Genomic DNA, 27,595 nt, shown 5'->3' on the forward strand with positions numbered 1-27,595 from the left:
ACACACTATAAATACAGTAATTCTTTTATTTTTACTTTCTCACACTCTCAGAAGTACCTGTCCCTGTACCACTCACTGTACCTGTCCTTGCTGTTGGTTTTGGTACCACCAAAGGTACCTGTTTTACTTTTAAGTGTATTAGTGTTACCTGAAAAAGTGCACGTGGTGTACCTTTAATGACATTTAAATATCCTGTGCTATACCTTAAACTATATTTGAAGGTATGGAGATACACATTACAGGAAGAAAAGATGTACCATCTTTATTTGTGAGTGTGTACACTTAATGGACCTGCAGTTAAAACTTCTGCGTCAGTTCTGCGCTCTTCAGGCCTGTGCACGAGAACAACGGCCCTGTTTAATCCCAAACGAGAGTAAAGGTGTCCGGAGTAGGCTTCACGCTCTTCACCAGGTACGAAACAGAGATAGAGATAGGGATAGATAATAAGGCGTTATTACGCGTGGGGTTTTTTTTTCCTTCATTAAAACACGGGAGTGATGTGAGCCCGCCCCCACTTCATGAGTAAACCCGATTAGTTGTCGTGGCGCGGAGAGGGCGAGGGAGAGGCACGCGCCGCTGACTGAGGGGGAGAGAAGTGCACGAGCGGAGCAGAGCTGAACATCCTTCAGCTGCAGCCTGTACCGGTAGACGCGAGAGAACGGCGCGAGACACACACCAGCTTCACGCAACGCGACGCGACACGACACAACACTCCACGCCGCCGTTTTCATTTCACACAAAGCGACACTCTTGCCCGCGTGGCGAGTTGTTTTGTTTATCTTCTTTGTTTTTTTTATTTTTGTTTTTTTTTTTGAGTTTCTTCCCCATCCGTGGTGGATTTAAAAAAAAAAAGAGCTAAGTGAAGGTCCCAAGTCCACCCCGGCTTCCCTAGACGCCTTTCCGCGGTCTGTCACTCCGGCGGGAAGGACGGACGCTCCACCGGCCACAGTTCATACAGAATGAAGTAAGTAACGCCACATGACAATCACTATGGCAATGTTTTCGCGTCCATACTTGTTACGAAGTCACAGTTTGACTAGTTGTGTCTTGTCCCTGAAATGTTTGTTTATTTATTTATTTTTTTAATTTTTATGTTACACTATTCTATAGATCACTGTGGAGGAGCTAACTACGACTCTGCGCGTGCCACTTCCAAGTAAAAGTTGTTAGGCTCGCGTGAGGCGACCGTTACATTTCAGTTCTCACGCGACGTTAGCATTTTAGCACAAAATAGAGATTTATTTCTCCACAGAATACAGGCGCAAGATGTTGTACTCTTTGGAAAAGACTCAAAGAGGGTTTCCCTTGTAGTTCTGACAGATACAACTACACAAACGCCTTATAAAAAGAGAGTAAACGGGAATTGTGTCTGTAAAGCCCCAGTGTAGCGGGATATAAATGTAGAACAGCGCCTTTAATGACCTTATTATTAAGAATATAACGGTGACAGATGAACGGGGTCACACACACAACACAACACACAGTGGTGTGTGTCTCTGCTCTGCTCACATCTCCTCTCTTCTAACTTATTGAAGCTAAAACACTACACTTATTTCTATTATTATTTATTTATTTATTTTTAATAAACGAGTGTCTGTCATGACTAGCTGAAAACTCCAGAAAGTTCTAACTTCACATTATTACCTCAGATTTATTTTTACTCTTGGTGCATATTATTGATGCTTATTATTACTATAGATCTGGTGGTGAAAATATATATATATATATATATATATATATATATATATATATATATATATATATATATATATATGTCATGAAAGAGCTAATTAATTTATTATACACATTTTAAATTTAAAGTTTGAACCCTTCCAAGTTATTTTAAAATATTTGTCTACGCTGTAAGGACACAAATACTGTCGTTTCAATTACTGTAACAATTCCATTTATTAAAGAGTTTTTTATTTTTTATTAATGTATTTTGCAGCTCATTACTATTATTATTATTATTATTATTATTATTATTATTATTACTACTACTACTTTGATTGAAACAAAGGTGGTCACATTGATAATTTATATTTGAAAAAAAAATATCACTTGGAAAAAAAAGTATATAGTGCACTTAAGGCTGATTAAGCACTTATTGATTTAAAACAAATTCACCGCATAGCTATGACAGTATTACTAAATGTAAAAAAAAAAAAATAACAATAAGCTTAGTACATTAACATTTCCATGTCTAAAAGTGATGGAGAATGTTCGAAATATGTCAGCACATTGAGCTGAAGAAGTTATTTTGCTTGAAATTCTGTCTGCGAACCCTAAAGTTCATAAAATGTGTTCTTCCTCTCTGGGATTAAACTCTAATATAAATATTGCTCGCAATAAGATTTCGGTGTGTCTGTGTTGAGTGTGATTTCTCTCGTTGCCTTTTACACCTTTAATTAAAATATCACTGTTTGTATTTAATAATTAAAAAGGGTTTTACGAGTAATATATGATACGAGTTATGACATCGTATGATCAGGAGATCAGTATGAAAAGTACTTTTGAGCGTTGCAATATGTTTATTTATTGAAACTTTGTGCAACACGGTTTGGCCATAAGCATACAGTGTATTCTACAGTCTGGCCTCTTGAAGAGATGATTATCTTATACTTTAATGATTGGAATTATATATATATATATATACATAGTGGTTTTAGTGTGTACTATACTGTAAACTGTGTGTTTATTAGACAAATGTGACCTCAGACACATGCTCTGTCTACACACATATTAAATGCAATCAATGAAGCCGCGCTTTGTGTGTGTGTGTGTCTGTGTGTGTGTGTGTGTGTGTGTGTGTGTCTGTAAATGCAGGCATGTTTGTCTCACCTGTTGTTCTCTTGGGATTTAGTATTTGGCTAATCTGCCCAGCAGGAAGGTGAACACACTCACATGTTAATATGTTAACATGAAGATATACAGAAAGCTCTCTCTCTCTCTCGCTCTCTCTCTCTCTCTCTCTCTCTCTCTCTCTCTCACACACACACACACACACACACACACACACAGAGGTCCTCCTCAGACCTGTCGTCTCCGGGAAATCACTAGGGATTTTGCCAGTGTCGATTCACAAAACCAACAGTGACAACAGTTCCCCCAAAGAGCGGGATTAGCTCCACACGTGTCACTAGGATTGGCTAGAGGACCTAAACCGATTGTCAGGGGCATGGAGCACACCGTATATATATATATATATCTGTCTCACAGTACTGTAACACTGTACCACCTGCTGGGATTTCTGTTGTTCAGATTTTGCAGTAGCTCCATTTGAAATGATTAATTAATCATCTTTTAAACTATTGGAATTGTGCTTGGAGATCTAATTAGCGAGAGGAAATCATACAGGCATTCCTGTTCAACTTGAAACGCTAACTTGCCATCATCAGAATTAAACGATTTAATGGCCCGCATTATTACGCTTTAGAGTTGAACTTAGGAATAGTCCATACATGTTTGTGAAGGGCATAAAGAGTTTACAAAAATGTTTCCATTTGCAATTTCAGATTGGCAAGATCTAGCAGTAATTAGTAATTAGAAGTAATTGCACTTTTCTTGCCCAGAGGTAAGGAAATCAGTGTGTCTTGCAGTTTTGTGACTGCTTATTTATCTTTTGCACAAAGGGGAGCCTTCTTATAAAGTGCTTCATGGTGGCATGTGTGAGTAAATGTATTTGTTAAACGCGAACGATTTTCACTGTCGATTGAGCAAAATTTATTCCGAGTGCCTTGCCGTCACTCTATGATCTTTGCCTTCGAGGTTAGCGAATGTTTATTTTTAATGCTTACGCTCTGAGGCAAGCGCGTATGTCTCAGTAAGTTTCCAGCGCAAACAGGTGATTAAGTCACTCTAAGAATGAAAGTAAACTTTTTTTTATTAATTATTAAAGCTTGTTTACAGGAACTGTTATTGAGATTTGTTTAAATTTACTTGTTTAGATATTTTTTTAAATGATATTTTTTGTCTAATTGCTTTAACATACACGCAAAGCGAAGAAGCCTGCTTCAGACCTGTAATTTTGCACTCGAATGGGGTAAGACGCGTCAGCGTATAAGGAAACGTACCCAAAGTACAAAATCCTGTCCTGCTGACTTTCGTCTCTGCGTTCGCCTCTATCTAGTAATTAACAGTGATGCCTGGCGATGTTCTGTCAGTGTAACAGGGAAGAGAGTATATGGGTTTTGTTTGGCAGTGGTGTTTGCGAGATCACCGAGGAATTCAACAGCCTTTGATGTCTGCTTACATTGTAAAACATATTTCAGAATATTTCTGCATAACGTTGCGCTGAGCGACGCTTGTTTTGCGAAGCTCCACCATGTGTTATGGGCTCATTCTCATGCTGTACACCATTGGGTGGAGTCCTGTGAGGTGGTGGAGGCCAGGAGGTGGGGTGGGCGGCGTGGTTGTGCAGGAGTTTGGTACATTTTTGTCTGTGTTTGTGTATGCGCAGACAGAGGAGAGCTGTGAAAGACGACAGGGCCGACTTGAAAGAGGCTGTGTGATAGAGAAGGCGGTGCGCGTATTGATGTGTGTGTGAATGTGTATGTGGTTATGAAGACAGCGTGACTCCAGTCTTCTCATCCTTACGACGCACGTCGAGCACTGAACCTCGCTGCACTAACAGTATGGCCGAGGTTTCATTCTAAATAGCACTGTAAAGTATTGAAGGAACCTCCTGTTCGCTCCTCGGATCACCGTGTCACGCACATGCACGGCACTGTGTGGTCTGAAAAGTCGAAAACTCCTGGCCTTCCTCAAAATGATGTCCAAGTGTCCTGATTATGCACAGTTATGGGAATGGAGGAGAGAGAAGACCAGGAGCAGATAAGAGAGAGAAACAACAGAAGAATGTGTTTAAATATTGGATCACCCCTACATGGAGAAGCTTCTAAGTAGATTACTTTTTTCCCTCTTCAGCGACATACACATAAGTGCTCACGATCAGTGCGAGCCTCCAGTAATTAAAGGCGCCAGGTCTCCTATTTGAGGCCGTATCCGTTTGTTTTTGTTTTATTTTCGGTTGCAGACCCTGCAAGTGAAATAAAACCTAGCGTAAAAACAGATGACATCCCAAATATAACCTTGAAAATGCTCCCTGAGATTCTGATTTCTCTGTCATTCTGACCACTTGGCGAAACCCACCCAGGACTGCAACAATTCTTTTATATGTTCAGCCTAAGTGTGTTTGTCAAGTGCACTCTTCAGGAAGGGAGACTCTAGGTGAAGCACTAGCATGTCACAGTACTATCGCAGTGCTGGCTAATGCCCAAGAAATGCTGAAAAATAAGAAAAAAAAATGAGATGCAGAAGGAAGTGTGTGTGTGTGTGTGGGGTGGGGGGGTGTTGATGCTGAAATATTTTCCAGCGAATGTAATTTATCTTTGTCAGTGGGGGCAGCATAGCCCTGTCACTCTGTAACATCCTCTGGTGGGAGTGAAGGAGGGGGACAGAGGGCCCTCTGTGTCCCGGCCAGGAGCAGCATCCATCTGAAAAGCCGCCGTCAGACTAGCGCTGGGATATTTTTAGTAGATCCTGTCTCCACAATGGGCTCGGAAGGTGGAGGCCCTTGAGCCGCTTTTTCAGCAAAAAAAAAAAGGGTTGTGACGCAGTTATTTTATCACGCACTATACTCTCGTTAGCCAGCATTGAAAAACACTACTGAAAAAGCTCTACTGGGACGAAACGCGACGGCCGTGAATCGCCATTTCAGTTTGAGTGTAGAGCTAAAGGGTAAAGTTTTTGTTCCGTTCGCGGTTGAGTTTTCGGCAGCGCGGGCACTGCATCAGTTCAGGCTTTCCTCTGTTTTTGCAGCACACACCTGTATATATTTCCACAGTCACCTGCGCCTTTATCAGCGGCACCCTGTCATCCAAGCAGGGGGCTGGAGTGGCACGAGAAAAGGATGCGCAGCAGTGGACGTGCTCCGAGAGTGGGGCAGAAGAAGGGAGTGAGAAAGAAAAGGAAGGAGGAAGAGAAGGAGTGTAGAGGCGTGTGAGGGGCTGGCGTTATGACACTTCATGCCTTTGTGTTTGGGGTGGCTGCTGTACAGGGCCCTTCAACAGGCTGTCACCTCACGGCCCATCAAATGAGCCTGCTTCTGCTTCTGCTTCTGGCTCTCTCTCCTTCAGGCTGCTGCAGCCTTAAATCCGCACACAGACAGAGCAACTTTCATTTATACTATACCTGTTTCATTCCAAGAAGTTTTGAAAATCATTAAAAGTGTTTTATTTTCTTGGAATAAGTTATGTCAGACTTTCTCTCTTTTGTAAGTGATAAACTGGGGAAAGTCAATACAATGAGCAATGCAGCACTATAACAGTGTCATAAATGACTTTTCTGAGGCGTGGCTGTCACCTGTACTTTTATAACACTGTTTAACGCCATTGTTAAGGTAACAAGTAGCTTATTAGATGTTGGAATCTATGTACTTTTCATTACTTGAGTCTTTGCCAAATAGAAATATCCTTAGATTTGTTGTTTAATTTTAGTGGGTTTTTAAAAAAAAAAAAAAAAAAAAACAATAGGGCACTAATTTTTTTTTTTAGGAAACCTAAATATCAGTATACTTTCCACTTTTTTTGGATTCAGAAAATTGCCGAGGAAGAGAGCAGGCCCTTCGCGGTGTGGATTTGACCCGATCAGTGCTGACTTGCACTCTGTCCTTCAAAACCATTGTTTTCAATGCTCCGCACCCATTTTCTTGTCCATCATTTATTCCTTTGCTTTGTCTCACCACGTGATGGAAATAGACTGGGCAAATGGGCTTATTAAAGATGTCTTCCTTTCTTTCTTCCTTTCTTTCCTTTTCTTTTCTTTCTTGTCCGCAGCACCGTGTGTTTACTTTGATGTATGACTTTTCTTCCAGTAGTTCCTCCAAAGTGCAGCCAATGATGTCATTAATTTTATTACAGATGCACTGTCTGGAAAAGCAGAGAAGGAAAGAAGGGGGAAGAGAGAGAGAAAGAGAGAAAGAGAGAGAGAGGAAATGTGCAGTGCAGTTGTATGCATAATGAATGAGAGGAGCACTTCATTTGAAACTTCAAGGTTTGCTGGGAGAGCAGCAAGGAGAAGAGAGAAGAAATAGAGTGATTAGAGAAAGAAAGATCAAAAGAAAGAAAGAAAGAGAGAGAGAGAGAGATGCGAAAGCGAGAGGGACCTCGCTTCTCTCTGAATGAGTGGACTTGCGGGGGTGGTTGTGTTCACCTGCAGCTGCTCCTGTAGGCCCCAGTGGAAAAACAAATAACCTTGTGTGGTTACAACCGTGTGTGTGTGTGTGCGTGTGTGTGTGTGTGTTCAACCCTGACAATCTTGGAGCTCCTATGTCAGAGTGCAAGTAACACGGGCATGGTATTAAGCTTGCTGGCTTGCCCGTGGCCCGTACTTCCTAAACAGCGCTGTCCCGACAGAAATAGCTCAGCCGTGAGATTGACTTTTCTCCCCTCGTGATCGCCCACGCTCGGCTCGTCCCGTGGCTACCTGTGTGAGCTCACAGCATTGTTGAGTTAAAAATGGCCGCTGTATTATTTTTGGACCAGAGCTGCGAATCGGTTTATAAATAGCAGAGGAAGTGAGGGGATACATGCCGAGACTCTGGCTACCTTAGCAGTTCCACTGACATCCAGCACCCGTGTCTCTCCCTCTCTCTCTCTCTCTCCCCTTCTTCCTGTTTCTCATTTGCTTCATTTGGTCTAGCTCATTTTTACAAATATATTGTACAGTTTTCCCCAACCACATAAAACACTCCTGCATGTGCGGAAAGAGGCGTTAATAAAGGCAAGCAAAGTTCTCGCGTAGACTCAATCAGCTCCATGTTCACAACATGCCTTATGTATATACATGCATCATTTCTTTTATTTCTTCATAAACTCTGTGGACTGAAATACGCTTGCTTAGTTGCTCACCCGCTACCTATACGCTAGGTGTGGGTGATGTGACAATACGCTGCGGTTATTGCAAGAAATTACATCACGTTATGCTTTTGCGAACGCATTGTGGGGATCATGTGTATATGTAGAACACTGCAAACTTCTTAAAGAGTTTTTCAGCCAGTTGTAGAGAGCGTGAAGGCAACAACCTCATGAATAAAATATTATGAAGCTGATTAAACATATGGTTCGTACAATTTGGCGCTGCTTTGTTGGTGCATTGCGTGTTTCACAGCTCGGCGGCAAGCCTCCACCAAGTAAAACCAAAGGTTGAGATACACACAGGTTTCCGTCTTCAAGCAGCGTGCTTTTGTGTGTTTTTGTCGTTTACGCCCACCCCAGGAAAACAATATGACGGAATATGATGTAAGAGTTGTGTTTTTACTCTGAGGAGATTTTAAGATGTGGCCTAATATAATTTTTTTTTTAACTGAAAATGAATGCTCTTTACATATACTGGGTGTAACGCGCTTTGTGAGCACATGATTTCGTTGAAAACACCCGTATAGATTCACACGATCTGTATGTGTCTCCTGCAGGGATGTTCTTTAAGCCAATGAATCATAAGCCAGAAGGACAGAGCGACAGTGACAGCCAGAATGATAGAGAGACGGAGTGGACAAAGGCCCCGCGCCCACTTCCTGTCACCTTTGAAAGACACACTTCTGACTAAATATACACAACGTTCGGTGTAATGTTTCAGGTCTTTTGTGGAAAAGAAAGTTGTACTGAAACAAGCATAGCGTTTGAGCTCTTAATCTTATCTAATCTTAACCATCTAGTGCATCTTTAGCAACAAAGATAAAGGCTCTATGGATGTTCATAGTAATTAGGCAGTATTTTAACCCTCCCACCACCCCAGCCGTCTATCCATCTCACTGTCTGACTCTGTGTGTTAATTAAGCTCATCACTTGCAGAAAGCACACGATTTTCCGTACCAGGGAAAGTGCTTTATTTTCAGTTTTTTTTTTTTTAAATCAGAAAGCTGCCATGCAGCATGTTGATGACCCATTTCTCAGATTGTTCAGAAAACAAGAGCACCGTGAAATCCACGGGGATTACCATACACGACAGAGCGCACGCAAGAGAGATAGCGAGTGCGATAGAAAGGGGAGAACAATTGTTCATTTTCGGTGGGACGTGGATTTGATTTATTTCAATTGCCTTCCTCTTCCTTCTCAATGCTATACGAGAACCCTCACACACATACACACACACACACACACACATCCAACCCCTGTATCTCCCTCCACAAATGTTAGCACGGATTAGCTTCCGCTGTTGCAATAGCCCCCTCGGTTAATTACATGTGTAATGAGTTGTTTATTTGGGATAATGCGCAGCAGGAGCGCTGGCCCAAACGCTGCAGCCAGGAGCAGACCCAGGCAAACTGAGGCAGAGTGAGGGATATGTCGGAGGAAAAGACGATAACAGAAATACTGGGGGGAGAGTTATCAGTGTGAGCTCGGAAGGAGGATCAGTGGGGTGGGGTGGGGGGGTGGGTGTTGGAGTGAATAGTCTCTCTTGCATTCTCAGTCCCATCCTGGAGTCAAATGACCTCAGGACTTTTCTCAGGGTGGAGAAACTCGGAAAAAAGGAGGGCCAGTAGCTCGGAAAACACACTCATGTCAACAAAAAAGGGAAAGCAAAGTTCACAGAAGAGGGAATGAGGGATGTGTGCCCAGCAGTGGTGTAAGGGAGTGGAAAAGACTGTGGGTGCGAGTATAGCTGAGGGAGGGAGGGAGAGAGAGGAAGAGAAGGGAGAGACGGGTTCTGCTATCATTAGCCGAAGGGGACAGGCGAGGTTATGTGAACGGTGCAGCTGGAGAGGGTGCAGAGGGAATTGGTGCATGTCTCTGCGCTGAGTGGCTGAGGCCTTGTGAACCGGCTTCCCTCCCCCTTCTACGCAGCATGCACTTTCCCAAAGCAAACCCGAAAAAAAACAAAAACAACAAAAAAAAGTAGCAAAGATGGAGAGGATAAGCTTCTGGAGCAGAATCCAAAACACACATACATACACACTTGATTTATACACCATTAGCTGTAGGCACTTGCCTCTCCTTGTTTTCTTTCCTCTTGTTATCAGCCGGATCAAGAAACACACGGTATTCAGCGAGAGCTAGCGATTAGCGTCAGAATAACAGTAATTAGAAGGGTCATTATTTTTGATACCCTCCTCCAAACAAAGACGTAGTAGCCTTCTTTCTCTCTTTTTTCATTTCAACCATAAAAAAACCCAAAAAAGATTTATTTATTTATTTATTTTCAATTTGCCCTGTTTTGCTCTGCCTTGTTTTTTTTTTCACTGGGCCATTATGGAGAAAATGAACGAGAAGCACAAGCCAGGCTAATCAGCAGAGAGCATCAGACAGGCTAAAAGACCCAAACTTTCCTTGTCACCCTTTTGTGATTTCACGCAAGAAAACAGAAAGGGGGAAAAAAAACACGCCTGCCACAGCTGCGAGACACGAGAAACACACTGGAAAGGAGGCTATGCAAATGCGAACAGGCCCGCCACCATATCCACCAACACATCATAGTTCACAAGCTACTCCTACAAAATGGCAGAATGGACGCTCGGAGAGGAAAAGTGATATAAAATACGTAATAGAAGTGTTTTATTCATGCAATAGGAGGCTCTTGTAGAAGGAGATGTACTTTAATGGCAGTGACGGTGTGTTCACTGACAAATGTTTCAAGGAAAAATATATATATATATAATACACCTTACAGACTTTTCAATATCAGTCAGGTCATGCCTCGTTTGCTATATGCAAAATAGAAGGCCTGATAGATGGTGTGTGTGTTACTGATATGGAGGTTTGAAACAGACTCAAGTCAATTCAAAATGCTCAGTGCCGTATTACAGTCTCATTCTGAAGTGTTAAACATCAGCACAGTGCATCAAATCCAGCCAGCGTTGCTCTTCTCCTTGCTCCCCTCTTGAGCCTTTAGTTGTTTTTTTTTCTTTTGAAAGTTTGGGTCCGGTTGATTCGCCACAGCTGCGTGGACTCTTTAATCAGACGCTATCTTTTTGCCCGTTTACCCCGCCACCCTTTCGCTGTCATTCCCCCCACCCCGCCTGTAGGCCTTCCTCATCCCCTAACGCATTTTAATTGGTCGCGTTCTGTGACAAATTACGAGGGCTCGCTTTGATGAGGTCGGCCCGAGTTGTTGCCAGAACGGAGCGTGCCCGGCGTTTGCGGCATTTGCTGACTTCTCTCACCACTACAAACACGCCGTGGAGCGGAGAGGAGAGAAGGGAGGAGGGTACGCCGGTCCCATAATGAAAGACTAGGGATCGGGTCGGCCCCTGGGGGAATGCCATATTCCTTCCTTTACACTTTACACCACGGGTCTGGACGTATCTATGCCTTTCTTAGTAAGTCGAGAGTTTATTCTATAATTTTTAGAATAAAAACAGTGTTATGATCTGGCTTGGTCAAGTGATGAATAATGAGTATGATGACATGAAGAGGATATGGGCTTAACTGATTTTTTTTTTTTCCCTCATTGCTAATAGACAGGAAATTACATATTGAGAAGAGCCTTACACATACTAAATAAGGCATAGAGCAAGAATTGAAGGACACGAGGAAGAGAGAAAGAAAAATGGCAGTCATGTTGCTTGTTTAGACAAACCCCAACTGTAACAATCAGAGTTAAATGATGCGAGAGATCAACAACGCAGCAGTGCTCTCAACAATCAGCCCAATCAGCTTGTGGTAATGCTGAAATGACTGTGACATCATGTCGGAAAACCGGAGGTGGAGGGATGACTGTATAGCTTCTTTTTTTTTTTTACAGAAGGAGAGTTTACAGCCTCTCTTTCCATCCTCTCCTCAATCTGGGTTACTTCATTTCCGTACAGCACTTTTGGGACCGAGGAAAGAGAGAGAAAGATAAGAAAAAAAAGAAAAGGCTCAGGTTGAAGTTATAAAGAAGATCCTTGTTGAAGTGCCATGCCTTTGTCTATCTTACAGTCGGTGGCGATTGACCTACGAATATCCTGCGACTCTATGATTTATGGTTTGCGTGTTTCATTTAAAGTGGTAGTTGTTGGATATTGCCTTGGACGTACATTTCTGTACACTTATTTTCATTTTGAAATATTTGACCGTCAGAACCGGCTTCAAAATTACTGAAAGTCAAATAATTTGCTTACAGAGGCGAACAGAAAGCTTGGGCTTACACTGATAAAGGAGCAGGTGTTACAGTCGCTCAGTTCAAATGCAACCGTTCGAACTTCTACGATTATACTGGATTACACATTTCATATGAATTCCTGCTCACGTGGAAGAGATTTTATGACCCAGGAATGTATGTGTAATATTGTCAGATTTATTGCAACTAAAGCAAAACTTCTGGTAAAAGGCACTTTTACCATCTTTACTGAATTACTCAATAGGAGAAGAAGAAAAAAAAGAACTGTGCAGTGACTGAACATGCTGATTGATCGGGATATAAGAGGAGGTTGCTTAACTTCCCTTTTCTCCCTCTCTCTGACTTCTTGGCCAGGCATCAGAGGGAAGAAAGAAAAAAAAACTCAATTTCTGTAAAATGCTTCAATATCAAGTGCCTCAGTGGCTTACTGTACATATATTTGCCTCATGAGAAAAAAAAACGAAGAGAAAGATATAAAGGGGAGAGAAAAAGAGGAAAAGAAGAGGCAGAAGTGAGAAGGAGGTACTGAACGTTGGCACCCGCTCTCAGTCTCTCAGCCGCGTTAGCCTCTGGGCTTAATTGAAGCCAGGAGGGAACGTTTAATAATTGCTGTCAGAAGATCAAATTTAATTCTCTTTTTCACAGGACCGCTGTAGGGTAGGGTGAAACAAATTGTCATCGGAGAGCTCCAAATGAACAAAGCTTTTAATTAGTCTGATTAGAACGCCGAGGTGGTGAGGGGGCCGAGGAGGAAGCGCGCGACAAGTAAAAGCGCGATGAAATAATCAGAGGATCATCTGAGCCTGCGGACATGCCGCAGCCCCTCAATGTCCCTCCGACCCCTGAACAAGGCTAACATCATAAGATGCTCTCATCCTCTGCTGATAACGTAATTGGCCGATGTTGCCAGGCCTCATCTCTTCCAAGTGACACGGCTCAGGGCTGTGTTAGTGCAGGGGGGGAGATTACTCACCAAGCTCCTGCTTGTATTTATTCCTATCTTTTCTATTCACTGTTTCAAATGTTTCGTGCAGCTTTGTTAGCTGATCAAACCTGAACCCATCGTCCTAACTTTTCTACTGTTTTTTTTTTCTTTTCTTTTTTTTTGTGCAAGCCTCCAGCAGTGCTATGGCTGCACCTGGATCTGGAGCCACTGTGCATGACGTGCTAGTGGTTAGACATTTGCTGATAAACACAGCTCTGCTCTTGCAGATGTGTGAGGAGCAGAACTCAAACGCCCGATTGTGGTTCTTTAGTCAAATCACCAATGCATCACTATGTTCCTGTAAAATATTACCATTAATTGCAACTTCAGTGGGTTTTTTTTTTTCCTTCTTCTCCTTGATCAGGACCGCAGTGATTTCTTTCCCACAGCCCATGGCTTTTCTTACCTTCTCCTTTTTGTGCCCCCCCTAATAAAACCCAACCAACCTATACAGTTTGTACACTCATATGTCATGCTTCCACTGTCTTATGAACTCATCCACATGTTCAGTCACGTGTATGGCATACATGACTTAATATTTAGTCATTTTACTTCAAACACTTCCTTTGTTCTTCTTGGAACATTTGCAGGATATTATTTTGCATCCAGAAAACTGTCTCAGGCGGACAGTGACACGCTCCGTATCTCGGTGATGAGCAGCTGCTTCATCCCTGACACGTGTGTGTATCAAGCCACGTTGTCCTTGGGTGGCTTTGCAATGGCTAACTGACAGACGGCTCTCACCTGGAGTTTGACTCGCGCTGGGCCACACTCACTGTTTACCGAGCGAGCAAGCGACAAGACGTCTGTCAGCACCCCTTCATCCGTCCACCCCTTTTGCTGCTTTGTGTGGACACATGTCCCCAGTGCAAGGCCATATTCCAGGACTGATCATTTCAGATAGATAAATACGACACGTACTTTATTAAGCTCAGATCATCAAGAGAAGCTTCTGAATTCACCTTACTTTTGTTTTGTCTGCATTTAAAAACAATCGCTTGAACTCAACAAGTCCTTGGATGCTGAAACAGACTCAGAAACTAGTGCAAAGCACAGGATAAACATGTCACATCTTCTGCTCATTTGATAAAACACTGGGCAGCCTGGAGCTATTTTCTAAAGAGAGGTTTTTCTTCTTTAAAAAAGAAAAATAAAAAGTCCACAGCTGATTGTGAGAGAGACAGGAGTGAAACATTGCAGTGGAATAACCATGAAAGAACACTCTGTGTGGTGTAAATGAAACCTCTCCTTTTCCATCGAATGCACTAATCTTACATAGCAACTGAAAAGACCTATTCACCAAATATCGCCCTGCGAAGTGCAGTTCATCCATAATTTCACATATTCGCTAATCAAGCCACATATTGTGGCGTTTCTCAGGGTTTTTTTTTTTTTTTTCGTGCCATGGGTGAGATATTTATGAGTGCCATAAAAACAGTAGAGGTGTGTAACGTTGAGACTCAAATCCATTGGTCATATGAATGCAGTGATGTCATTTAGTAAGTGGAAGTCTTGGAAGACGGTTCGCGCATCGACTTTGTCAACTCTGCTGCCCTCTTGGCCCAGAATCCTTCGCTTCCAGCACTCGCGTCAGAAAGTGGCCGTTTGGTTACGGTCAGCGGTGGCGGCGGCGGCCTCAACTCTCTTTCTTTCTGTTCGTCTCTTCTTTTCTGGCCGGGAGAAGGAAGCGCAGGAGTTTTGGTTCCCATTTTGTGCACTCTGGAACAGTTTAGGAAAGGAAGCACCTTTACACCTTTGATTGTCTGTGGTTGCTGAAGTCACGTCCTTCCTCCAGGCTCTGTGTTTGTGTGAGTCTGCGTGTGTTTCCTGTTGCTCTGTCCAGTCGTGCTAGAAGGTAAGACCAGTCCTGAAATACTGGTGTATGAAACGGTGTATATTATACTTATTATACATATTAGCATCATGTTCATCTTTTTGCTGCTAAACAACATGGGGACCAAAGAGAATTCATGTACTCGATTTATCTTTATTGCAGTATCTCAACGTTGCTTAAAGCCCCCCCCACACACACACAATCTCCTTAAACTCAGAAGGTGGTAAAGCGTCATGCTGCGACAGCCCACATTTCCGAAAGCCCGGTTCCGCCAAGCCGAATCTCCAGTTTAGGTCACTCATCCCATCGCGTGTTGGATGGACAGCAATGGTAGCCATTCGTCAGAGCTCGTATCTCCCCCAAGCAGCCAGTACAACGCTCAAGAGTCTGTGCATGTAATGACATTACAGAGACAATAGGCCTCCCAGGATCCACTCGCTACGGCCCGCCTGTCTCCCCGTGCACCATTAACTATCGCTGATAAACAGCTGCCTGTCTGCAAATAAGTGCATTAAATAAAACCGACTCTAAGAAAATAAACACAGTTACGGAAGGAAGAAAATGTGCTTCAGGGATTATGCAAGAAGAGGAAAAAAGACTTCCAAGTGTGAGCCTTGACTAGAGATTGTCCTAACACGCAAATTATTCAGGAAGAACCATTGAAGACGTTTTTTTTTTTTTTTTTTTTTACTGGTCTCTTCAAGGAAATGGGAGTTTATTTGAAAAGTGTGGGGGTTTATTTAATATATCGCACACCTCCTAAAAGGTTTACTTACTGCACTGTAATATGTTATTTCAAATCTCGGCGACCACATTTCCCTGTGAGGATAGAGGGTACTTGCCTGTTCTCAAGCACATGCTATTACCAAATATGTTGCAGATGTGCGGGAGAGCGAGGGAGACGACCGTGGTGACAGTGCAAGCTGAGACGGGGAAGCAGGTATTCGGCATGGCCGACACAGGATACCACTGGAGATTTGATCATCCAGATTGAAAGGTTTCGACCTCTATGTGCTGCGTATTAGGACTGTAATGCGATACAACACCAACGTGTAGCTGCTGCAACGACGCTTCATTACAGCTCATTAACCAAATACACTGCTCTAATACACGTAAACGCGGCAGCCTGGATCTGATACGCAAGCACAAGGAATCATATTCACTCTTTTAAGACTTTGACAAATACAATTGAGTGTCATTTTCTTTTCTTTTTTTCTTCTTCTCCCTAAGTGGAACACTTGGGAATGAAACGACCCAGAATCGTGCCTGCTTTTGTTCGTACCCGTTGCCCTTTTAGCTCCAGTTCTCATCGAGAGAGGGGAAAATGGAAAGAAAGAGAGAGAAAAATGCCTAGCAGCTCATTACATCTCTGTGCTGGCGCTCTTTTTCTCTTTGTCTTTCTTTTTTCCCCTCTCCCTCGCTTCCTTTCCAGCATTCTTATTTGTGGCAGAAGAAAATAGGCGTAGTTAACAGATGGGAGGGTCAGCAGCAGCACTTCTCTCTTTCTCTCTCTTTCTCTCTCTCTCTCTCTCTCTCTTTCTCTCCAGAGAGACCCACTCATCTCTCTCTCTCTCTCTCTCTCTCTCTCTCTCTCTCTTTCTCTCTCTCTCTCTGTCATCTTCTCTCATGTTTCTCCCATGTTCTCTTCATGTTTTACTCGTTTCTGCTGTCCTTGCAGTCACACTTACATAAGGAGGCAGCTTATCAAACTAAGCTTCCATCGCTGTCTTATGGCATCCACTATGACCTCTCTCACACTAAGCCAAGGATCTCACTCTTGGCTCTCTCTCTCTCTCTCTCTCTCTCTCTCTCATCTTCCTCCTCCTTCTCTCTCTCCTCATGTGCTTTGGACATGGATTAGTAAATTGGCTTAACAAATTGGCGCTCTCTCTCTCTCACTCTGTGTGTCCTTGTCTATCTCTATCTCTCTCTATCTTTGTCTGTCTGTCAGTCTGAAACACACACACACACACACTGTCTACACACCCAGTTACACATACACAAGCAGCACTACATAGTGCTTGTTCTCATCAGGGATCGGTCTTCCCAGTGTCTCTGGGTGTGTGTGTGTGTGTGTGTGTGTGGTTGACAGAGTTGTTTTACCAGGTGTGCTCATGTCTACACAGTAGTTCATCGTTCTAGTGTAAATTGGATTGCGCTCATCTGTGGTAATCTAAAATGATGATAATCATGATGTGTCTGTGTGTGTGTGTGTGTGTGTGTGTGTGTGTATGTTGGGCTTCAAACGCTAACTGTTTTACAATATTACTACCCCTAAAGGATTTTTACTAAAACCCAACAAACCAGGAAGAAGAAAGATGATCAAATTAACGCGAGTGTTTCTTCGAGTGATGCAAACATAAAGCACGCTCTCTGATTTAGTTAGCTGCTTAATCGTTCGAGCTTTCGGCTAGGCCAAGCACGAACGAGACCGGCGAACACGGGCAGCTCGTGCCAGCTTCCCGACTGCATCTCGGTAAATATTTACCAAGTAATCTAGTCATTATCACCAGCTTGTCTGCGGATTGTTTTGCTCCTTGTTCAACAGTAGTCCTTCAGACAATCACCATGCTAGCTTTAATTTCGTCACGCAGGTGCTAAGACACGCTCTTGCTAACAGCTCGTACAAAGCGTGACGTCGTCGCCGGGTATTAACAGAGACCACAGAAGACAGACGCTGGCTGGTTATTAACAGCACTGAATTTTCCTGCATCTTGCAGAATGCGCGTCTTTGACGAATAGGTTTTGACGCCGTAATGAGAGATTTTAATAACCGGGTGTAGAATTTTATGAAGTAGCCACAAGGTGCGATGTTACGGAGAACACCGAGACAGAATTGAACGCTACAAAAGCGAAATAATCATGGCGTTCACCTTGGCGACATAGACGTTCTCCTTACAACTCTGACTCGAATGCACCATTTTAACACCAAACAGGAAGTACTGCGCGAGTTTTCGCCTGTGCGAATGTCTCATGCTTAAGTTTGTGAAATCTGCTTATCAAAGAGCGAGAGAGAGAGAGACAGATATGTAGACAGAGGGGAAGACAGAGTGACACATCTTTCACACGTAGCGACATCAATGCCTCTGACTCGTTCTGGCAGCCGCCTGGAAACGTGTTTTCAGAAAGAGCTGAAAAGAAGAAGGGACGAGGGAGGAAGAAGAAGAAGAAGATGGGAAAAAAACCAAGAAGAAGAAGAAGAAGAAAGTGAACGATGGAGGGGTTTTAATGCGACGCCGCTGACAGCTTCGCTGCATTACACCCAGCCTAAATAATGGGATGCTCATTTGCATAACGAGGGACGTTATCACCTCTACTGTCAGAAGAAAACACAACAACACTTCTGCTGCTCCTCCCTGAGATGAATTGGGTTGGCCTACTTTACAGCGCCAGGGAGGTGCACTTGGCATACACACACATACACATGCAAAAGATAGCTCGCACTGTTCGTGTTTGCCAGCTCATTTAATACATGTACGTCTCGAAGACGAGACAGTTTACGGAGAAGCCAGGTTAGCTGCTCGAGTCAGGGCAGCTCGTTCAATCCGAGGAGGTCTCGGCGTGAGAGATGAGCCGTGAAGTGATTACAGGATCACGGCAGAGATAGACTTACCAAGTGTGTATTGCAGGACAAATTCGAAACAGACATTTTTGGCATCGGGCCTCTTTTTAAGACCTGCAAATACCAGAATTGCTTTGGTAAATCAGTCTGCTTTAACCGGAAATCAACTGCTGTATCACATGCAAAGGAAAAAAATTCATTCTTTACATCATCTTTCCCTTGAGTCGTTGTCTTGCAACTTGTAATACATGTGGTAGCGTTTTTCCGAGACTAGGAATCGTTTTTTTTTTCCTCTCTCGGAAACTAGATTCGCGTGCTGTTCAGCACGGCATAAATATTACATTGTGCGTGATTAGAGCCGTTAAGTTTGTGTCACTTCGTAAAACCTTGTCAGAAATCTGTGCGACTGTGGAGAGAGTGTGACAGTGCTGTCTCCCCTCGTAGTCAGAGCACCGAAGTGCTGGCTCTGATTTGCATGATATCGACAGTGAAAAACAGAGCGCTCTCGCAAAAAATGTTGACAGATCCTTTTGTCTTTATTCACCATCCCATGTGCTGAGATTATGCTTCTTTTTTTTCTTATTCTCGACTATCTGCCATAAAGCTTTTCTATGTTTCTCTCTCTCTCTCTCTCTCTCTCTCTCTCTGTCTCTATCACAGGTACAGCTGCTGGAATCTTTGAATTGAGTGGAGCAAGTACAGAGAAGAAAGCCTGGTTTGAGGAAACACAACAAAAAAAAAGCAACAAAAAAAAAAGAGAGTCGAGGCCATAAAGTCATTTGGTGAAAGAAGAGAGTGAAGAAAGAAACGGGACAATGGGGAGAAAAAAGATTCAGATCACGCGGATTATGGACGAACGCAACAGACAGGTAAGGCGCACCAGGCACCAGTAAGACCGAATTCATACGTTGTAACAGTTTTCAGGAGTGGCGTGCGTTCAAACTGAAACGATCCTTTAAAAATAGCCCCAGCGGCTCGCAACACCCTTCATATGGCCCGTGGCCGACGTGCCACCAGCTGTAGCTAATGGCAGTGGAAGATTATTTTAGCAGGGGTGGGTACAGAGTGGGAGGGGAGCACAAACAAACAGACAAACAACCTCTAAGGCACGCAGAGAGAGAAACTGGGAGGTGGGCGGATCTTTGGGGCCGTACCACTTGGCCCAGTAGTTTTCCTTTTACAGATCAGGTTGTAGGTGGAGGCCGATGAGATATGAGCCCTCAGCATGACATCACGCAAGTGGCCTATGTGGCCTTTCTACACTTATTGTTTTTATCTTTTATAACCTGGTATTTTTCCACGTGTCCACAGATTCTTGTCTGTAATGACGTGACCTTCAAACACAATGAAATGACTGTAATCGTTATGATCAGGGGGAGGAATTATATAGCCATAGCTAAGTTTTGCTGTTGATCCTCTGAATGATTTCATTTGAATTTAGGATTAAATGTAGGTTACTAATAGGGAGTCTTTTCATGACCTAAACATTCAGGACATGAGACACCAGACAGTCAGGGCTGCAAACACAGACAGATATCATATCTAACAAATTCTGTACTTGTATCGATTATAGTGGTGCCAGTAACATAGGTACTTGTTTTACAGCAAGATCAATGAGCTCTTCTCTTCTTTGTGCGTCTGATGTTTACGCTCGGCGGCTGCCAGAGAAATAGGAGTTTAAAGGTGCCTTCAGAGGGCAATCTGTCAAAGGCAGTGAGGTCTTGAGAGACTATTGGTACTTATTGTGACTGTATGTTTTATATATATATATATATATATATATATATATATATATATATATAAACGTACCATTTTGTAACTTACTGTAGCCAAGCATTTTGATGGCATGGAACGGGTCCACACTCCAGTTAACGACTGCTGTCTGGACTTTGGGAAGGGCTGATCAATTATTGAAGGCGGAACGAGGGGTCGAGGAGGAGTGAGGGAGAGAAGAGGAAGAGGAGAGTGGAAAGTAATGGGTGTGTCAGGCGGCACAGACGGCAGGGGAACGGTGGCATTAGTCATTTGGCACTCGTGGGTTGAGTGAGTTCTCCCCCCTGAGGAAACCAGAGGCTCACATGCACATGGCGGAGAAGCAAAGATTCACACAAATGAGTCAAAGCCCTTATCATACCAGCAGTCTCTTCGTGTTTTTCTCTTCTGACTGCTGGGGAAAAATACATCTCTAGTAATCTTAGAATAATTTCACAACACTGTTTAGAAGCCCTGCTTACTGGCTTTATTTATTTATTTATTTATTTGAAGATTAATACAGTAAAAAAAAAAAGCTTAAGTGAGACTCTTTCAAAGCATTGTTTCTTCACCATATGTCACGCATACAATAATCATTTCTAATAGATGTGTTGAGATGATACAATGAAGTAGAAGTGGTCAGAGCAGAGGCGTAGTTTCTTTGATGAATAGCCACAATAGATGAGGAGAGAGAAAGAAAGAGGAACGAGAGCAAGAAGGATGCATGGTCTAGGTCAGGATGTTTTTGGGGGAGGCTATCGTATTGCACAGAAAGCATCCTGTCCTGGTGTTATCACTGCTCTCTTTCCTTCTTTCTCTTGCTGTCCTTCTCTTACTCTCTCACTGTTTCTCCCTCCCCTCCCTCAAGATCAGAGATTGATACAGGAAGGACACCTGATGAGAGTCGATGCCACAGCTTTCCGGGACTTGAGATCAAGAGGGAGAAAGAGAGGGCAAAGTGAAGCAATAAGAAAACCAGAGAAACTTTTCGGATTTTATTTAGAAAAGAGGAAGTAGCTTCACATCTTATCACTAATATGGTTTTGTTGAAAATAAAACTAACGATGAAACTATAATGATAGTGATACCTCTATAGGAATGGTAAAAAAAAAAAAACAAACAAACAAAAAAAAAAACCTGCAGTATTATCTTTACACTGTCAAAAATTATTATTATAATCTGTACGTAGAGGTTGTGTGCAGATGAGGCCTATCAAAGATCTTTAAAGATAGCCGTCCTTCCCCCAACAAGATCTTTGACTGACTCTATCAAAGTACAGAGTTGTGTGTGATACAAGGAAACTATGAAGACAGACATCACAAGACAAGAATGAAGGACCTTTGACTCACAACCCTTTTTTTCTCTCCTCCCCTCTGCTCTCAATTTGTTGAAGTCGTGGCTGGGCCTTTGCATATTTTCACTTCCCCTTTAAGGAAATCTTTCCATACCAAAGGAAAATAAACAGCTACCCGCTTCAATGGTGTTACCTTTGGTGCAACATTCTTGAGATGTTTGCAGGGTTTTCATGCAAATACCATCACATTCAGTGTTTGATGTTCCAGTCCCCACAGTTTTATCACTGAGAGAAAAAGTTAATGGTTAAATTTGTTTAATTTGTCACAATAGCTAAGTTTTCAGCTGGAAATTCTACTGTAAATAACCCACCCCCACCCCCGCTGAACCCCCCCCCCCCCCCCCCCCCCAAAAAAAAAAACCCCAAAAAAACCAAACAAAAACAAGCTGTAATATTGAAAAAACATGGTTATAGATGTCTTTTTACATCATTTTATGTCTTATATCACCGTTGTTTGAGTGGCAAGTGTATATAGCTGGCCACCCTGCCTGCAGTGCCTTGCTTGCAGGCACCAGACCCTCATCGCCTTGGGCGGCCACTTGGACCCCCCACCTCCACCACCATCAAAAACACTTCCCCAGAGCATCGCCAGTTGACTGACTGCCCAGACGGCCACACAGGGCATTAGTGTGCGAGGCCTGGCTACTTGCCCTCCGGCCACTCAAACACTTTCCCCGGGCGCATCAACATGAAAGGATTCCCTGTGTGCTAAAATGCATTAGCCACCATGCTAACTCGCTACCCGTCTCTCCCTCGGTAAGAATTCTCGATCCTGCAGCAGTTCATTTTCATAAAGATTCTCCGAAACAAAGGGCAAATGAGAAGTTCACATCGGATCACAGCTGAATCAAATGGAATCATTCTAAGTGAGGTGCCTCGCTGCCAGTCGGGAAGCAGCCGCATCGGAGTCGGCTGTAATTGGGCCTAATGGAGGGTGGCTAATTCAGGGTTGTGATCCATCTGGCCAGGTGGTGAGACAAACTTGGGTCAGGTCAAGAGAGGCCAGGGAGGAAGTGGCCTCTGATGGCAGTGGGCAGGATAAGGGATGTCATTAGTCATAGAAAGGATAAATGGTTTGCAGCTGACCCATTGTGCTTCAAGAAGAAGAAGGAGAAGACATTTTTGGCATGTTAGTACAGAAGTAATGGAGTTACTTCATGCTGCATTGCGTTTGGAAAAAATGAATCTTCATTGCCAAATCAATTCACATTGCTAATTGTACTTTAGGTGTTGAGATTTTGGGGTGTAACCATTCAGTCTGGATCAGCAACACCACTAATGCTTCTTCTCGTAGCATTTCCAGTTTATTTCTCCCAATAAATTAAGATGCTGGCCCCAAATGCATTATGGCATTCTCACAAAGGCCTTTCCATGGCATCTCCAAGACATAGCTTGAATAGAAACCTCGTCTACATAACACAACACCTTAACAGGACAAATAGTGTTAACAAGTGATGTAAAATTGGAGAAAGCCACAATAATTATCAATACTCAGTGTGCTTATAGCTTAAACATAATACAAGTCCTGAACATCTCACATTATCTGTTTATCTATCTCCCCTACACATGATCATTTCCCCACCACATTCAGATCTAAATGATTTAGCTAAGACTTTCAACTTTACCTTGAGTACAGTTTCTCTTCATCTGCGCTCCATGATGGAGTGATGGCATTGAGCTAGAGCCGGATCTCAGCACTCGTGACAACAGAGACATCTCTCCAATCAACAGTGGTGAGGTGTGAAACAGTTTGAGTGAAATTAACAGCAGGAAAATAATGAGGCCCTCTGGGTATCCCGTCACCCCTACTCACCTTCCTCCGATTCTCACCTTGCTCCTCTGATCGTTTCCTCTGCGTCTGTCTCCTCCAAAAAAAAAATGCACCGCAGTTAGTTCTTCTTCTTCTTCTTGTTCTTCTTCTTTTCTTCTTCTTCCTCTTGAAGTCCCTTTATTTCAACAAATTCTCCAAATTACTCTTCTTTGAATTGGATCTCCGCAAGTTATGTACTTCCTCTTGCACGAACTGTTATTCTTTCTTATTATTGCGCGCCTTCCTCTTTTAGCCCACCATTTATATTTGATTTTCACACATTTCCTTCTAGTTTACGATTTACATTATTAAATGAAAAAGGAGGCATTGGCAGTTAGGCAATTAAGACACATTATACTGAAATGTGTTATATCAAGCTAAATTCACTCTATAGAGCTCACCCTTAATACTTTAATCCGCTTCGCGCACATTTTCTTGTGCACTTAGTAGTGCCCTTTCTCTTCAAATGTGGGTCATCCAGAAGGGTATAGAGATGGTGTTGAAGTCAGCATAAATAAAGGCACATAGTCATACAAAAGGCTTCACTGTCGAGCTTAAGCGTGCACACCTCCAATTAAGACATGTGTAAATGGGCAGTACAGGAGAATGGGTCTCCAGGGTCTGCGTGCAGTATGTGGATGATCCAGCGTGAGGGACACAGGGGTGGGGGACAGCACGGTGACAAATGACTACTCGTCCTCTCTGTCCACCGGCAGAACTCCCCTGGGGAAAACAGCAAGCCCGGGAGGCGGGAAGCAGAAGCGAAGCCATTGTGAAGGGGAAGCCATCAGGCACTTCCTGTTATGAGAGGAAATACACAGAAATGTGCTTCCTGCCCCCGTGTCTCCAACCCCCCACACATGAAGGGCCAGGGAGTCAGACTGTTACCGACCTCGTTTCTTCTAATCGTTTAGTCATTTGGTTTGTTTTTCTTCGTATAGCCATCCTTGTTAACCCTTTAATGCATGACCAGCGCTTTGTACATACTTTAGGTTGTTAATACATATGAACAACATTTGATAGGGTTAAACCATCAATCTATTTTACAAAATAATAAAGTATTTTTTGTTAGATTTTGGTTTTGTTTGTCACTTATTAAATAAATGACTTAGAGGTGGGGGGTGAGGTCATAGGTCAGTAGTACCCTGAGGTGTACATTTAAGGGTTAAATGTGTAACCAAATTCCTCTGTTGTCGCTTATGTTAGAGCTGGTGATTCTTCTATATTACATTTGGTAATTTCGAGGGATTGATCATGCCTGGCCAATTACATGTGTTCCAGCTCGTGTCTATGTTTGTATTTCACACCGAGGTCTTCAAGCCAGCGTTAGCAGTAACCCTTCTTGCAGCTGATTTTGCACAGCAGTCTCTTGACTGTTCTCACTCACTAACTACGTAGTGGAGAAGGTGCCATAAGTGCCATTTTCAGCAATTAACGCACCGACTTGCTGAAGGCTCCAGAGCACCCGGAAGACTGAGGCATGATGATGTGGGGGCAGCTTGAACAGAGAACTGGAGGAAAGGAAGACAATCATGTAGTAGGTTCTTGCGATCTGCACAGCATGGAATGGCTCTTAGAAGGGCGCCAGATGATATAATTTGTTTTAACTCCACAGTGACATGGTCATTTTATAGCATAAGATTTTTTTGGAGGGAGAGGGGGGTCTACAGTAAGTGGTAGCTCCAGCATAAATGGTCTCTTACTTAAGTTTACATCCATCTCTGCTGTGACCAGAGGCAAGAGATGAGTGAGGCCAGGGCACGCTGTCTGAAGGAGGCAGCAAAGATTTTCTGATGTTAAAAGAACTCTAGTTCTTACACACCAGAAAAGCCAGAAAACTCAAACCTGGGCCACGCTTTCTTCACCATCTACATAATGATTCAGCACCAGCATCATAAAGAAAGTTCACACATTCGGTGGGCTCCATGGCACCAAGTTTCTGTTAACGCTCTCATCATCATGGCCTATTCTTCACTTGAAACAGAACTGTCAAAACAATCGATGGTGTTCTCCAAACTTTGCCTAATGAACACCGCTGATGAGACATAATCAAAACATAATCACTTCCTTTATGGCTGAGCGGAGAGGAATGACAGCAGGCCATCGACAAGACGAGTAGAAGTAACCATAGAAGTAATTTTATTTTACAGGAGCTGTCAGTGGGTGAGGCCACAGGTATCTGCCACTGCACAGTACTGTCACCAATCGCATGGCATTCCTGTGAAGAAGAAGACAGGTGTGGGTGCGTGTCAGGGTGTGTGTGTGTGTGTGTGTGTGTGTACTGTGTGTGGGTGCATGCACAGACTTAAAATCATCTGTATCTGAAACGCTGTAGATATCAGATCTTGATTTGGGGATCTAATTAAGGTAACGCTTTGTTAAAGGTTTTGTTAGTTGTGTGGGTTATGTCTGAGATGAGAAACATGTTCGTTTGTAATCTTTACTGAAAGATTTACTGTCACAGCTTGTACATTTGCCCTTTTATCAATCTTTTACAGATTTTATCACTGTGTGATAATCATGCAAATAAATAAATCCCACAAGTTTTAATATAATATTACCATGCATTAATCCCACCCCTTGTTATCTAATTGCTTTTGTTTGATAGTGTTATCTAGCAAACCCTACTTGGGGACATTCTCTGATGTTTGCTAGCTTTGCTGATGAAGTGTTCTTGATATTAGCTAGCTAGATTTGCTTGGGTGTACATACGTTCATACGTTTGCTTGGGCGTAGATACGTTTTGCGTTTCAAAATGCAAATAAGCTTGCCCACACTAGCAGCTCTGAATTATTAACAGGATAGCTTATAGTCTATCAGTAATACGTAGAAGGATCTAGAAAAATGGACACATTTTAAATGAATGCTAACAGTTGTTTGTACATTCAAGCCAAATATTTATGAAATTGACACTTATTACACAGGGTTATATTGGTTAGGTAATTATCAAAGCTATTTGGCCAATTAGCCACAATATTGTGTTGAGTTGTCAATCTAGTAACGTTATACAGTGTAGACATGTGTGCTGTTTGTTTTATATTTAGAGGAACGCTATATGCAGAACTTCCAGTCAGTTTCAGTATGCTTACAGCATCACAATGAAAAAGGAAAAAAAAAAGACGGAAAGACGGTAAATGCCCTATAACGCTACAGCAATCGGTTAGAGAAACTATAGTGTTATTTTTTAACACATTTGTTTGAAGTATAGCTCTCAGTTGGCACTTTACCCTCCAAAAATGGTACTTTATTTTAAGATACATGTTACGACATAAAGCCATATTGTCATATTGTCATAACTTCACACCCCAGGCTTTGTTGTGAGCCCATACACAGTATCAGACAGTATCAGACAGTATCAGACAGAGTTAAATATGGCACAATATGAAGTGTAGAATGAGACGAAAGTGGACCAAGTGTTAGCATTGGTAGCAATCTACATTAAAGAAGCACATGTCCACTTAGATTACAGAACAGTTAGAAACTAAAAATGCAAAACTCGGTCCTGGTTCTTCTGAAATGTGCTTAACATTTCAGAGATCCTGAGTGCCTGGTTTCCTAAAAAGTTCCTGCAGTGGAACTGTGCATTATATTTGATAGCATTTTCAGTCTGGGCCATATTCTGTACTTGTGTATGATCAATTTTGCACCAAATGCGGCACAAAACTGCATTCTGGTCTATGTGGTCCCATTGAGGCCATGTTTGTGGCCCTGCCGTGGCAGGCGGATTCTAGTGAAGGCATTCCACAGCCGCATGTGAGCCAGATGAAAGAGTGGGCCAGGCCAGGGGTCATCGCTCCAGTGCTACCTGAAAGAATCTTTTGTTTTGAACTTGAAGAGTGGCATGGAAGAACAAAAGGGGGAGTAATGACAGTGTGTGGAGCTCCATTTTCAGCACATATGTGAAAATGCGAAAGATTGTGTGTGTGTGTGTGTGTGTGTGTGTGTGTGTGTTAACATGTACCCTTCTAAATGATTTAGTTCTTACATGTTTTTGAACTAGTGAGCTTATAAACCTTCTGAATTTTTCCTCTTGAGTGCACAACTGCTGATTATCTCAACCTCCAGTTTATGACAAAGGGCCGGACTCATTTCTTCTTTTCGTTTAAACAGTTTTTATTCATCATCAGTATTGTGTTTTCAGTAGTGGTGCATTTCTCTGGCCTGACCATGTTGAAACACGCACTGGGGGATGTCCAGGG

At 42.8% G+C, this 27,595-nt stretch overlaps 1 protein-coding gene across 6 annotated transcripts in view; it reads left to right on the forward strand.

The window, feature by feature from the left end:
* mef2cb (myocyte enhancer factor 2cb) overlaps nt 1–27,595 on the forward strand; it is a 67,172-nt gene that overhangs the window by 12,577 nt on the left and 27,000 nt on the right. The window contains exons 1-2 of one of the 6 annotated variants that reach the window (XM_053653780.1): nt 292–964; nt 19,141–19,349. In XM_053653780.1, the coding sequence (XP_053509755.1) occupies nt 19,296–19,349 (54 nt within the window). In that variant the 5' untranslated portion in view covers nt 292–964; nt 19,141–19,295. Of the gene's footprint in view, nt 1–291; nt 965–15,453; nt 15,916–19,140; nt 19,350–27,595 lie in introns of those variants that run through there. The other 5 variants (XM_053653778.1, XM_053653775.1, XM_053653779.1 and 2 more) reach the window with 5 other exon arrangements.

The sequence above is a fragment of the Ictalurus furcatus genome, chromosome 22, assembly GCF_023375685.1.
Source record: "Ictalurus furcatus strain D&B chromosome 22, Billie_1.0, whole genome shotgun sequence".
NCBI classification, from domain to species: Eukaryota; Metazoa; Chordata; class Actinopteri; order Siluriformes; family Ictaluridae; genus Ictalurus; species Ictalurus furcatus.